Source organism: Schistocerca americana, chromosome 5 (genome assembly GCF_021461395.2).
Source record: "Schistocerca americana isolate TAMUIC-IGC-003095 chromosome 5, iqSchAmer2.1, whole genome shotgun sequence".
Classification (NCBI taxonomy): domain Eukaryota; kingdom Metazoa; phylum Arthropoda; class Insecta; order Orthoptera; family Acrididae; genus Schistocerca; species Schistocerca americana.
Genome location: NC_060123.1, coordinates 604,849,582 through 604,862,949, shown reverse-complemented (window position 1 = coordinate 604,862,949; position 13,368 = coordinate 604,849,582). Strand labels below are relative to the sequence as shown.

At 40.8% G+C, this 13,368-nt stretch overlaps 1 protein-coding gene across 3 annotated transcripts in view; it reads right to left on the bottom strand.

Moving 5' to 3' along the window:
- The window catches only part of LOC124615502 (leucine-rich PPR motif-containing protein, mitochondrial-like), a 167,575-nt gene that overhangs the window by 114,736 nt on the left and 39,471 nt on the right, over positions 1 to 13,368 (bottom strand). For all 3 annotated transcript variants that reach the window (XM_047143453.1, XM_047143454.1, XM_047143455.1), the window contains exons 4-5: positions 8,813 to 9,074; positions 7,238 to 7,469 (exon numbers count right to left, since the gene is read on the bottom strand). In XM_047143453.1, coding sequence (XP_046999409.1) covers positions 7,238 to 7,469; positions 8,813 to 9,074 — 494 coding nt within the window. The remainder of the gene's footprint in view (positions 1 to 7,237; positions 7,470 to 8,812; positions 9,075 to 13,368) is intronic.

Here is a 13,368-nt window from a genome sequence, read left to right as displayed (position 1 = left end):
TGTCTATATTCAAGAGTGTGCCACTTCAGTTTCTTCAATATCCATGTAACACTGTCCCATGGATCACACAACCTACGACTATTTGTGCTGCTCTTCTCTGCATACATTTTATATCTCTTTTTAGTCCCATTTTAGTACAGTCCCACACACATGAGCGATATTCCAGGATGGGTCACAAGAGTGATTTGTAAGCTGTCTCCTTTGTAGACCAATTACACTTCCCCAGTTTTCTACCAATATAACAAAGTCTGCCACTAGCTTTACCAAAATCGGTGTCTATGAGATAGCTCCATTTCACATCCCTGCAAGGTGTTACACTCAGGTACTTGAATGAGTTATTTATTCCAACTGTGACTCACTGATATTACAGCCACAGAATACTGCCCCACCCCCCCTCCCCCTTAAGTGCACAATTTTACATTTCTGAACATTTAAAGCATGTTGCCAATCTTTGCAGCACTTTCAAATATTATCAAGAGCTGACTGAACATTTATGAAGCTTCATTTACGCAGTATTTTGTTATAGACAAGTGCATCATCTGCAAGAGGTTTGAGGTTACTATTAATATTGTATGCAAAGTCATTAATATACAACATGAATAGCAAGAGTCGCAACACACTGCCCTGGGGCACACCCGAAGTTACTTCTATATGTGTTGATGACTCCGCATCCAGGATCGTTTGTTGCATCCTCCCTACCAAAAAGTCCTCAATACAGTCACAAATTGTGATTGATATCATTATATTGTACTTTTGATAATAAGCGTAGATGTGGTACAAATTCAAATGCTTTTTGCAAACAAAGATGTACTGAATATTTCATTATTTCATGTGAAAAAAGTGTGAGTTAGTTTTCACATGATCAACATTTTCAGAATCCATGGTGGTTGGCATGGAGGAGATCATTCTGTTCAAGAGATCTCATTATGTTTGAGCTCAGAAAATGTTACCCAATGTATCCGGACTGGAAAGCTTCGTTGATCGTGACATCATAGCCTATCGAACATATCATGTCACCGAAAATGCAAATAAAGACTTTGGCAAATCAACTTATATGTCACCCTCACCCTTTTCCTTGTATACCCGTAGTAGACGTAAGATATCAGTTAATGAAACTGTTTTTATATGGATTAAAGGTAAAGGTACCTGTGAATATGTTAAATTTGTTGGAGATTGTACATTGTATTTTCATAAATAAAGTGATCTGTAGCGTAGCTTAAAAACGGACAACAGCGACTGTTAACCATCCGTTACCGTGGGTAAACGAATCATTGATGTCAATGCTGAAGTTCAGTCTGCAACCACAAAACACTGCAGGTCCGTCCAGTAGAGAGTGTGCAGCGACAGATTTGATCGTATTCTTTTTCTTGTCGGCGGCAGATGTGGTCATTTCGACGTCTACATCTAGAATCTGTCGACATAGAGTATGCAACAGCATGTTACGTAAGCTCTCTGAGCGTGTGACCTTTGATCCCGCCGATAAGGCGTCTCAAGGCCATCTTGGCAGCGCGCCAGCCGCGGACAGACTGACGCACCAGAGATGACTTACAGAAGATACGTTCGCCGTCGCCGTGCAAGACAGACTATATATAAAACAATTGAAGACGTCGAAATGACCACATCTGCCGCCGACAAGAAAAAGAATACGATCAAATCTGTCGCTGCACACTCTCTACTGGACGGACCTGCAGTGTTTTGTGGTTGCAGACTGAACTTCAGCATTGACATCAATGATTCGTTTACCCACGGTAACGGATGGTTAACAGTCGCTGTTGTACGTGGTGGTACAGGCGTACCCAATGTATCCGGACTGGAAAGCTTCGTTGATCGTGACATCATAGCCTATCAAACATATCATGTCACCGAAAATGCAAATAAAGACTTTGGCAAATCAACTTATACGTCACCCTCACCCTTTTCCTTGTATACCCGTAGCAGACGTAAGATATCAGTTAATGAAACTGTTTTTATATGGATTAAAGGTAAAGGTACCTGTGAATATATTAAATTTGTTGGAGATTGTACATTGATTTTTAATAATTAAAGTGATCTGTAGCGTAGCTTAAAAACGGACAAGGGTGACATGATATGTTCGATAGGCTATGATGTCACGATCAACGAAGCTTTCCAGTCCGGATACATTGGGTACGCCTGTACCACCACGTACAACAGCGACTGTTAACGTCTGCAACCACAAAACACTGCAGGTCCGTCCAGTAGAGAGTGTGCAGCGACAGATTTGATCGTATTCTTTTTCTTGTCAGGGGCAGATGGGGTCATTTCGACATCTTCAATTGTTTTATATATAGTCTGTCTTGCACGGCGACGGCGACGGCGACAGCGACTGTGCCAAGATGCCTTACAGAAGATACAGTCGCCGTCGCCGTGCAAGACAGACTATATATAAAACAATTGAAGACGTCGAAATGACCACATCTGCCGCCGACAAGAAAAAGAATACGATCAAATCTGTCGCTGCACACTCTCTACTGGACGGACCTGCAGTGTTTTGTGGTTGCAGACTGAACTTCAGCATTGACATCAATGATTCGTTTACCCACGGTAACGGATGGTTAACAGTCGCTGTTGTACGTGGTGGTACAGGCGTACCCAATGTATCCGGACTGGAAAGCTTCGTTGATCGTGACATCATAGCCTATCGAACATATCATGTCACCGAAAATGCGGTCTGTAAAAGAAGCATGGGACTTCATTTCCATTTTTTCCATGGTACACAATAAGTTGAGTAGCCTGATGTGTTTCCACATCATCTTAAAGGGCCTCATTATCTAGACTTTCTTGAAAACAATGTTCCAGAATTGTTGGAACAGATTCCTTTGGTTACAAGGATAGGTATTTCCTTCCAGCATGACATGACCCACGAGATTTCCCAGAAGATTGATTGGCAGAAGTGGTCACATTCCTTGGCCACAGAGGTTCCTGGGTCCTACCCCTTCACACTTTTTCCTTTGGGGATGATTGAAAGACAAAGTCTACAAAGAAAAAGCAAACACAATAGACAAACTGATTGTTCAGATTATGAATAGTGCTGCTCTATTAAAAGAGTGCCCACATGACTTCAGAAAAACTGCATGTGGTGTTGTCAAGAGAATTGAGAAGTGCACTAAAGTCACAGCACAACTGACAGACCTCCATTCTCTTGAGTAATTTATGCAGCATACAAATAAAGCTGGTCAATAGCTCTCAAGGGAAGATCATCCTTTCTGGGATGGAAGTCATCTCTGAGTCAGACGGGAGTATGCATTGCCTGGGAGTGTGCAGTGAGAGGGAGAAGAAGTATCATTTCCAGCAGTCTTTCTAGTGATTTTAATTTAAAAAATGGTTCCTTGTACATAGCCACTTGAAAATTATGAGAATTACCATCAAGGAGTATTGTCTGAATCACTGAAGAGAACACCAGTAGACTCTAATTTCCATCGCAGTTTCCTAAGTCCACCATGGAAGTGGTTGTTTGTGACAAAGGTCACTGAAGAATGGGATTCTTACATCTGTGGCATCTCCAATATCAGCATTAAATCTCAAAAAGATCATCAATTGGTCCAGATGGGAAGTGTAATGATACCTTATTCTGCACAACAGTGACTGTGCGGTTTTTGTCATACTTTCTAAAAGACTGGGTAAAGTATCATCATGGCTGTAAGATAAAAAGAGCAATTTTACACCATCTGTTAGGAGTCGGTCCAGAGAGCTGACCCAAGCTATAGAATAGAGACAAGGAGTTCTGCCAAGCTGAGAAAAGCCACAATTGCTACAAGTGGATTGTGATTTACCTATTGCCGCTGAGATCAATGTTTTTTTGTTGTTTAGTAGATGAATAGAGAGACTGTCCTATACTTACAGGTGAAGTTTTGGCAATTGAGATCATATGCAGATTTATTTTGAAGAATCAATATAGATGTGAATCCCCTAGGCGAAACTATCATCCGACTGGCTACCCACAACTGATGCCTTGCCAACCTGTACCCATTAGACACACACTCTGAAGACTAGGAGTGCCCCAATCTAAGACTTTCGCCCTGTAGACAAACTAATACTAACAAAAATATGATTACTCAGAACATTTGAAACATGGCACAAAAAATGAAACATGAGTTTCAGAAATGGTGCAAAAGCTGCCACTACTCTACAGCACTGTTGACTTTCAAGGCTGGTTACAGTTTTCTGGATTCAGCAATAGACAGCCAAGACGATAACATATTGTTGTCATTCACTTTGCTTATATCGTCACTGCTGTAACAGAGCAATTGATAGTGGATGCAAATCGTAGCTGTGACTGGTTCATACAGACAATATGATCCTAATTTTAAGTTAATGGTGATTCATGAGGTAGAGAACACAAACAACTGTGCAGCAGGAAGAAAAATGGGTGTCACAGAAGTGAATGTTTGTACATGGTGTCAGATGAAGAATGAATTACAGAATGCGAGCTCTAAAATCTTTTAGGGGATCAAAGCAAGGAAGGTTTCACAAATTCAAACAGTAGTTTGTTCTTTACAAGCAATACAAACACAATCAAGGCTTCTTGACTACTCAAGAAATTATCCAAATGAAGGTGCATAATGTAACTCAAAGCAAGTACTAGTTAGTGCATGAGGATGATGATGAGTGTGGAGCCTACATTACAATGCAGATCACTGCTAGCTCAGACTGTTTATTTTGATACACCATCAAACATTACATTTGATGTGAAGAGCACTGAAAGTGTTCCCATAAAAAGTTCTGGCTATGAAAAGACCAGAATAGTTTGTAATATTTATTAGTCATAATACGTTAAAAATAAAATTTTATCATGGAGTGTCTTAAAAAAGGGAGAGTTTGTCTTATGTTCACAGTTGTTTTATTCAAGTATACATGGTGTGACCGAAATGGGGAATTTGAAGCACTGCATAGGTGATTGCACGTAGGGCTATACACCACAGTGGTAAATCACGATCATCACCTTTTCTGGGAGTGTGGTCATTATGAACATAAGAACAAATGCTCCTGTATCAACTGTATTACTCCTTAGTCGTTTCTGTGTACAGATGATGAACTACACCCCTCAGTGTCCCAAGTTGGCATTTAGTTCTTCAACAAATAGTAATGTCAAGTCTTGGCAAAAGGTAATTCCTATGTCTTGTTGAATTTTAATGGGGATAGAAGAAGTAAAGGTAAGTTAGGCTTGAAACTAATCGGAGTCCATTGCCATGATCAGCAGGGAGCTATTTTGTGTCTTTCGCAATGAAACCAGCTCTCCAAACTTGTCCTCAATGTGTTCTATGAAAAATTAAGCTTTGGTCATTAGAAAGGCCTTGGCATCTGTTCTAGTATAGACTAGGACTGTGGTGAGAGGGTTCTTGAGACTGGGGTCGTCATCCTTCCTATCACGGTACGGCCAAGTGTGGGAACGCTTTCAAGTTGTACTGGTGAGCGTCATAGTAAGATTTCTGTTCTGAAGAGACTGCCAGGGTCTTATGATAAGTCTGAGTTGCTTCATTGCAGATTGTTCACCTTGGTGTCACCTACTCCGGCTGTGAGCTCTCTCCATGGTTGTCACCCCACCATGGCAACAGTGATGAGTGCTCCCCTGAGTCCCTCTGGAGATGGTTACCTACTCTTTGGCCTGTGTAAAAAGTTTACAGTGCAGATGCCAGCACTATGATCCCTATATTGCCAGGTGGCTATGCTGTACAGCTACAAGGTGATGCTAATACAATGGGCTGGCCACCATTTTAGGTTTTGAATATGGTATGTAGTTTCCCAGAACTGTGGTACAGAATGGTCACACCTGGGCACCTATCCGTATACAGCATTAGGTGCTCTACCCAGTACAATTTGTGCTTTGGAGAGATTTGGAAAAGAATAGAAATAAATCTTCTGTAAGGACTGAAAGTAGTTAAAAGAATAGAAATAAATCTTCTGTAAGGACTGAAAGTAGTTAAAAAAGGTACGAAGTAACTAAGGAGTCTGGAGAAAAAGACAACATAAGACATGAGTGAAAGCTAGGCTGTCATCAGGAAACCAGGAAAAGATAGGGTGAGTGTGGGAATACAATAAAAGGACATGGGAACCACATTACAGCAAAGGAGTACTGCAATTGCTCAGGGACCCATGCTCACCACACATGTGCCCGCAACCGGCGTAGGCTCTCAGGAGGACGAGGAGAAGGATAAGGAGAAGGAGGAGGACGGGGAGGGGAGGGGGAAGGCAAGGAGGAGAGGAGAGAGGGAAGGGGGTGGCAGTGTAATGGCACTTAGGCACAGGGAATTCGGTGTGTACCAGGGCTGCAGACACATATGTGCTTAGAATTTAAAAAAAAAAAAAAAAAAAAAAAAAAAAAAAAAAAAAAAAAAAAAAAAAAAAAAAAATACTAATAATAATAATATAACTTCATTTTCTGAGGTGATAATTAAAACCCTTCATATAGTCAACAATTGATAATAATAATAATAGTAACAAATATTTTAGACAGAGTGAGTGTGCACACGCTCAGGCGCACTCGAACACACACACACACACACACACACACACACACACACACACAGGTCTACAATGGTATTTGTCTTTCTTAGTCTGTTAGCTCCAACAACAGTCCCCTGAAAGCATTGTACACTCACTTTCTCAACTGTAAGGTGAGTGGTTACTTTTACTTCATACTTTACTTATGATTTCCTATTGGCAAGTTTCTAACTTTCAAATGAATTATTTTGTGTGTGTGTGTGTGTGTGTGTGCGGCACACATATGTCTGCATACCAGCTCGCTCACACACACACACACACACACACACACACACACAACCCACTCACCTGTGCTCTGCAACTATTTTGTGTATGTTGAAATATTTTGCGTCAATTACCTTAAGAGTGTTGTGCTGTTAAGAGGGTACATTTGAAGTATTATAAATATAGTTTCTTCCTCGATAATTATTATTTTGTGTAAAGTACTCTACTCTTGCACTGTGACCAAAACCACTGTGCATCTTCAGATTATTTCAGATCATCATACTAATACAAGTGAACATACATTTTGTATCCTCACAAATAACTTTGAATTTTGTTGCTGATTGTTTTTGAGAAGATATGTTGGTAACACTTGGCTAGTCTTAAAGAGGAAAAAAGAAGTATTCAAATTTTTCCACAAGGAAAATAAAATCTTAAGAAAAGTTACATCAGTATTTAGAATAAACAATTAAATGAACACACATGTGCAGCTTATGTGGACAACTTGGTCACTAACCTTGCTGAAAATTTGGTAATTTGTTGAAAGGGCAGTTTTCCTTAGAATATTTAAAATGTGCTTTTCACTAAAAGATACTGATGAAGCCGTGGCATCTGTGTAAGTTGTTTTGAAACCATTTATATCCCCTGCTTCACCAAAACCTTCAAGTAATGATGCAAAGCTATCCACACTGGGCAATATATGAGCAGCTCGCATAGTTTCAAGGATTTTTTGACAACCTTCATGGTCTCTGCAAATATTTAAAAAATAGTAATATCAATGGTAACTAATCAAGAGCCATTTAATAGGGGAAATAGTTCTGAAACAGGGTACAATAGCAAAGGTTGATAGTAGCACACACAAATCCTATTTTCTATAAAACAGAAACCCATTTTACTGGAACAGAAGAAATACCTAGCTACATAATGCAAGTTACAGAATGAAGATCTAACAATGGAGTATTTCTTTCCTGTGTTTTTTTCTTTCTTAACATCTGAGAAAGACACCACTTTTCTGAAAATTAGGTAATCTACTTAAGAAGGCAAAAGCTGTTTTCTTTCAATGTATAAATGGTTGAAATGGCAGCAGTTTGCACTTTTAAATATAGGGTGCCCCATGAAACCTGAGCAATTTATATATTTATTAAATGGTTTAAGATACAAAGCAAGGTTTTTAATGAGGGATAATATGCAAAGATGTGATATTTTCCTATATGGTTAATATTATCAAACTGAAATCAACTGAGGTATTGAAACAGGTATAATGTTTCTTAAACAACCCTATATGCTTTTTACATGGGATTTATTTTTTGTTACAAGAGTATAATCATGTAACATGTGAACAAAAAAGTCTCCAAAAAAAAAAAGCTGTTTTATTGGCTATAAAAGTTGCATGTATTAATCATACAGTACAACACACTCCCCTTTCTCTCTTACGAGTCTCACAAAAAAGAAGTATTTTTTTTATGTGATGTCGTTTTGGTGACTTGCAAATCAATGATGATGAGGGTAGTACAATACCCAGTCACTAAAGTGGAAAAAATCTCTGACCTGTCCAGGAATGGAACCTTGGACTTCTGCGTGGCCATCAGCCACACTGACCACTAAGCTAAGGAGGCAGATAAAACCAAACAGAAACCTTTTTCTGGAGTTCTGAAAGTGTAAGGAAAATGAATATACTTGAAAATGAGAAATTTACAGACCAGATGAAAATGATACTGTAGAAAGTAAATGGACAAGTGATACAAGCACTTTTAATTTTTGTTTAAAAAGTAATCACCAGTCTTCAGTTCTGTACTTTTACTTTGCTGTAAAGCAGCTCATCTTTATGATCTCTATATGACAGATATGTAACCAGTTACAAAGGTTATGCAAAGGCTAACTCAAAACTGACAACATGAAACCTTGTCAGTATCTTTAAACAATATGATACATCTTTTTCTTCTGTAGTTTCAGAAGACTGAGTTTTAATATCTATTTCTGACTTCTTTTCCATGTATCTACCCTTTTGGCAGCCTGGTGACAAAAGTTGTCATTCTGTATTGTTAAATATGGGTGAAACTTACACATTTCATTCTATATTCTATATTCATACCTTAGTTTGGCATTGCATTTCAAAAGTGCATTGAACATACGTTCATTTGCAGGCAAATTTTCCCTTTTCATATGCTGTATTACTTCCGCAGCAGCATCTATATTACCACCTTCACACATGAGTTCCAATAATAAGAGATACGTAGTCTCAGTTGGCACCACATTTCCCATTAACTCAAGAAAGTTTGGCAAGGATATTAGATTTCTGTTTTCCAGGTGGCTATACAGAAGTGCATTGTAGTGATCCACAGTAAGTGGGCAACCTGCAGTAGAATTGATTTATTGTAATACTCGTAATACAGTCTTAAATGATCAGCACCTGGGATACCAAAAATATGTACACATTATAAATAGAAAAAATATATATATAAAATACACTTACACTAATTTAACAGGTAGCAGTTTCAACAGCAGCTCAAAACAATGTTAACCCAATGATCAGATGCTTTTAGGCCTAATGATTACCACTTCAGTACGCCAGATTGAACAAATGGTGAGGGGAAAATGGAACAATTGGAAGAAAAAAAAAAAATCACACAAGATATTATTTGTTATCCCTACCAACCATTCTTAACACTCACTCTCGTCTCTTTTGCCTTTGTTTCACAAAGGATCAACTTCCAACTCCAGGCAGGCAAGGCTGATTGTTAGTTATTAAATTTACTGTTTACTGTGTCTGCTGGTGGGGGTTAATGTTCAGATTCTGATTGTGTGCTTTATACCTTTCTAAGGTTAAGTTCCAACTTCATAACAATAGTGTTTATGTAGTTCATTTCTATATGCATTTTGTAGAGGCTCTGGGGGCATTACCAGAAGGTAGTCAAGTTTTTTAACATATTAACAAAGAAATGCATCAAACAGAAAGACAATGGACTACTGTAAGACAAGTTAATGAGATAAATTTTAATGATACAGAAATGATTTGAACAGTAAGAAGCCTACAGAAATGTACATCAAGGGCTCAGTTACGCACAGAATGGGAAAGTTGCCAGCCATTGTTTTCCATAATACAGTACAGAAAATAAGGGTTTAACATACCATCAACGATTAGGTCATTAGGGACAAAAACTGGATGCAGAAGCAATCAGCGAACTTTTCAGTAAAAACACCGCAGTATAATCCTTTATCAACTTACGGAAATGATGGAAAACCTAAATCTTGTTAGCTGAAGGGAATTTGAATTCCACACCTCTTGAATAAAAGCCCAGTGTATTATGCAGCAACAGCTTGCTCAGTCACCACTTTCTGAAACAGATTTCATTCATAGTGATTCTGGATGATTACAAAAAACTTAAATACTGATGGGTGGCACAGGAAGTTAACTGTTCGTGCTTCCCCAACCGATACAGTATGACAACTGCTCTACTGTACGCAATATCTCACTTGGTTGCTGTCTATAGACAGCACCTAATAAAATCATATATTTTAGAGCCTTTTATTCTTCAGGACTCTCTAGTGATATTGATAGCATGTGCTTGAAGGGATTCGGACTTTGAAGTATTCAGACTTAACCCCACAAATGGTAGGTTTGCACCACCAGCCACTCAGCCAAGTGTGTGAATCAAATATTCAAACTTGCAGTCCCTAACATCACAGTCAACAGTAGGATAAAACTAGCCTGTATCACATTCCCTATTAGTGGGTGGGCAGCCTAATGCTTGGCAAATTCTGCTTCAGAATTATAAGAGAGGTGACACTGAAGGATCAGAGAGCAATGTCACTGTGAATTCTTGAGCACCACAAGCCAGTTATAGCTGTGGTAACTTCTCTAATATGTCTTGCTGGAAACTCTCAGAGCCAAAAGGATTGTCATGCTTTTGCAGTCCCTGTGCTTACTGAATATTGAGAGCACGCCCACTTTTGCCCATCTGCTCAACACAAGGTTTCTGTCCTCACTGAGCTGGCCTTGGACCAGTTGTGTTATTCTTTGACAAGCGTACCACCCCAGGTAAATTCCCTGCCTGGCAGCAACCTCAAGTCAGACAACATAAGAGACTTTGTGCACCAGCACATAAGGCGCATGTCATTCTGTGGTACACATACACGGAGCTGTGGTATTAACACTGCACTAACACCATGATGCTGGGTATTTATTCCACTACACATGCACTTTGCCTAACAGAGTAAGTGGTATTTTATGTTCCCTTGCCTGTGATTTTTGGTAGATAGCAGGTAGAGACATTCCAACAGTACAATAGGCACGTGGAACTGTTCCAATTACTATGCAGCCCCTTACTATCAGCAATCATTAAGTTTTTCACAAGCGGTTATTTGTGCTCTTACAAACAATATAAACTCCAGGTAAGAATATCAACAATGTAGGAAAAGACAGATTGCTACTCACTGTACAGAAGACAATTAAGTTGCTGACAGGCACAATTAAAAAGACACTTACATGAAGCGCCACAGTCTTCATCAGTAAAAGAGAGACACATACTATTCATACACACAAGTAAGCACCTTTATGCAAATATGACCGCCAACTCCAGCATCTCGGGCCAGAATGCAACTATCACTTGGAATGCAAATAGCAATCTGGAGGGAGTGGGGGAGGGGAAGGGATAGTAGTGTATGGGTGGAGAGTGAGAGACGAACACTGTCTGGTGAAGTGTGCAGGGACTAGAACGACATCAGGCGCAACGTCAGTATGCTGTGGGGCAGCTGGGAGGGGGGGGGGGGGGGGGGGGTAAAGGAGAGGAACAGGGAAAGACAGGTGGATGCGTTTGTAGAGGGCTGCCAGTCTGCCAATAAATAGGGTGGGAGATGAGAATGGGGAGGAGATGATAGGACAGAGGAGGTGTGGGTACAGTATGTTACCATGGTTGAGGTCCAGATAATTATGGGGGCAGAGAATGTGTTGTATGGATAACTCCCATCAGTGTAGTTCAGAAAAGCTGGTGGTGGAGGGAAGGATTCAGGTGGCTCAGATAGTGAGGCAGCCATTAAAATCAAGTGTGTTACATTCAGCTGCATTTGTGCCACAGGGTAGTCAAGTTTGCTCTTGGCCACAGTTTGGTGGTGGCCATTCATCCTGATGGACAGCTGGTTGGTAGTCATTCCAATATAAAAATCTGTGCAATGATTGCAGCTGAGCTGGTAAATGACATGGCTGCTTTCACAGGTGGCCTGGTCCCTGATGGGGTAGGATAAACCTGTGACAGGACTGGAATAAAAGATGCTGGGTGGGTGGACTGGGCAAGTTTTGCACCTGGGTATTCTATAGGGATAAGATTCTTGTGGCAAGGGGTTGGGATTGGGAGTGGCATAGGGGTGAACTAGGATGCTGTGGAGGTTGGGTGGATGACGCAACACCACTTTAGAAGGGGTAGGATGTCCCTCATTTCAGGGCATGATGATAGGTAATCAAAGCCCTGGCAAAGGATTTGGTTCAATAGTTCCAGTTCAGGGTGGGACTGGGTGATGAAGGGTACACTCCCTTGCAGTTGGTTCTTGGGGGAGATGGGAGGATTGGGGTGTGAGGGGAAATGGCATGGGAGATCTGTTTCCGGACCATGTCTGGGGAATAGTGTCTGTATGTGAAGGCCTTGGTGAGACTCTCAGCATACTGAGCAAGGGAGTTGGTTGGTTGGTTTTGGGGGAAGAGACCAAACAGCGAGGGTCTCATCATATTAGGGAAGGGCAGGGAAGGAAGTCGGCCATGCCCTTTCAGAGGAACCATCCCGGCATTTGCCTGGAGCGATTTATGGAAATCACGGAAAACCTAAATCAGGATGGCCGGATGCAGGATTGAACCGTCGTCCTCCCGAATGTGAGTCCAGTGTGCTAAGCAAGGGAGTTGTTCTCACTGCAGATACACCGTCCTTGGGTAGCCAGGCTGGTGTGAAAGGGATGACAGCTGTCAAAACGCTTGTACTGTTGGTGGTTGGTGGATTTAATGTGGACAGATGTGAAGACAGAGTCATCAGTATGGAGGTGGTCAACATCTAGGAATGGGGCACACTGGACTGGGGCCCAGCATGTGAAGTGCGCAGTAGAGAAGGTGTTCAGGTTGTGAAGGAACAAAGATAGGGCGTCTTGGCCCTGAGTCCAGATCATGAAGATCTCATTAATGAACCTGTACCACACTAGGGGTTTGGTGTTTTGGGAGGCTAGAAAAGTCTCCTCTAGATGGCCCATAAAAAGGTTGGCATAGCAGGGTGCCATGCGGGTGCCCATGGCTGTGTCGTGAATTTGTTTATATACCTTCCCTTCAAATAAGACGCAGTTGTGGATTAGGATAAAGTTAGTAAAGTGTATGAGGAATGAGGTAGTGGTTCTGGAGTCTGAAGGACATTGGGAAAAATAGTGTTCAATAGAGGTAAGGCCATGGGCATGAGAGATGTTAGTATATAGGGAGGTGACATCAACAGTGATGAGTTGGAATCAAGGAGATAATGGGGTGGGGATGGTGGAGAGTTGGTGAAGGAAGTGGTTGGTGTCTTTGACATGGGAGGCTGGCTTAGGCATGATTAGTTGGAGGTGTTGGTCAATGAGGGCTGAAATTCTTTCAGTGGGAGCACAACAACCAGCCACAATGGGGCGTCCACGATTGTTGGG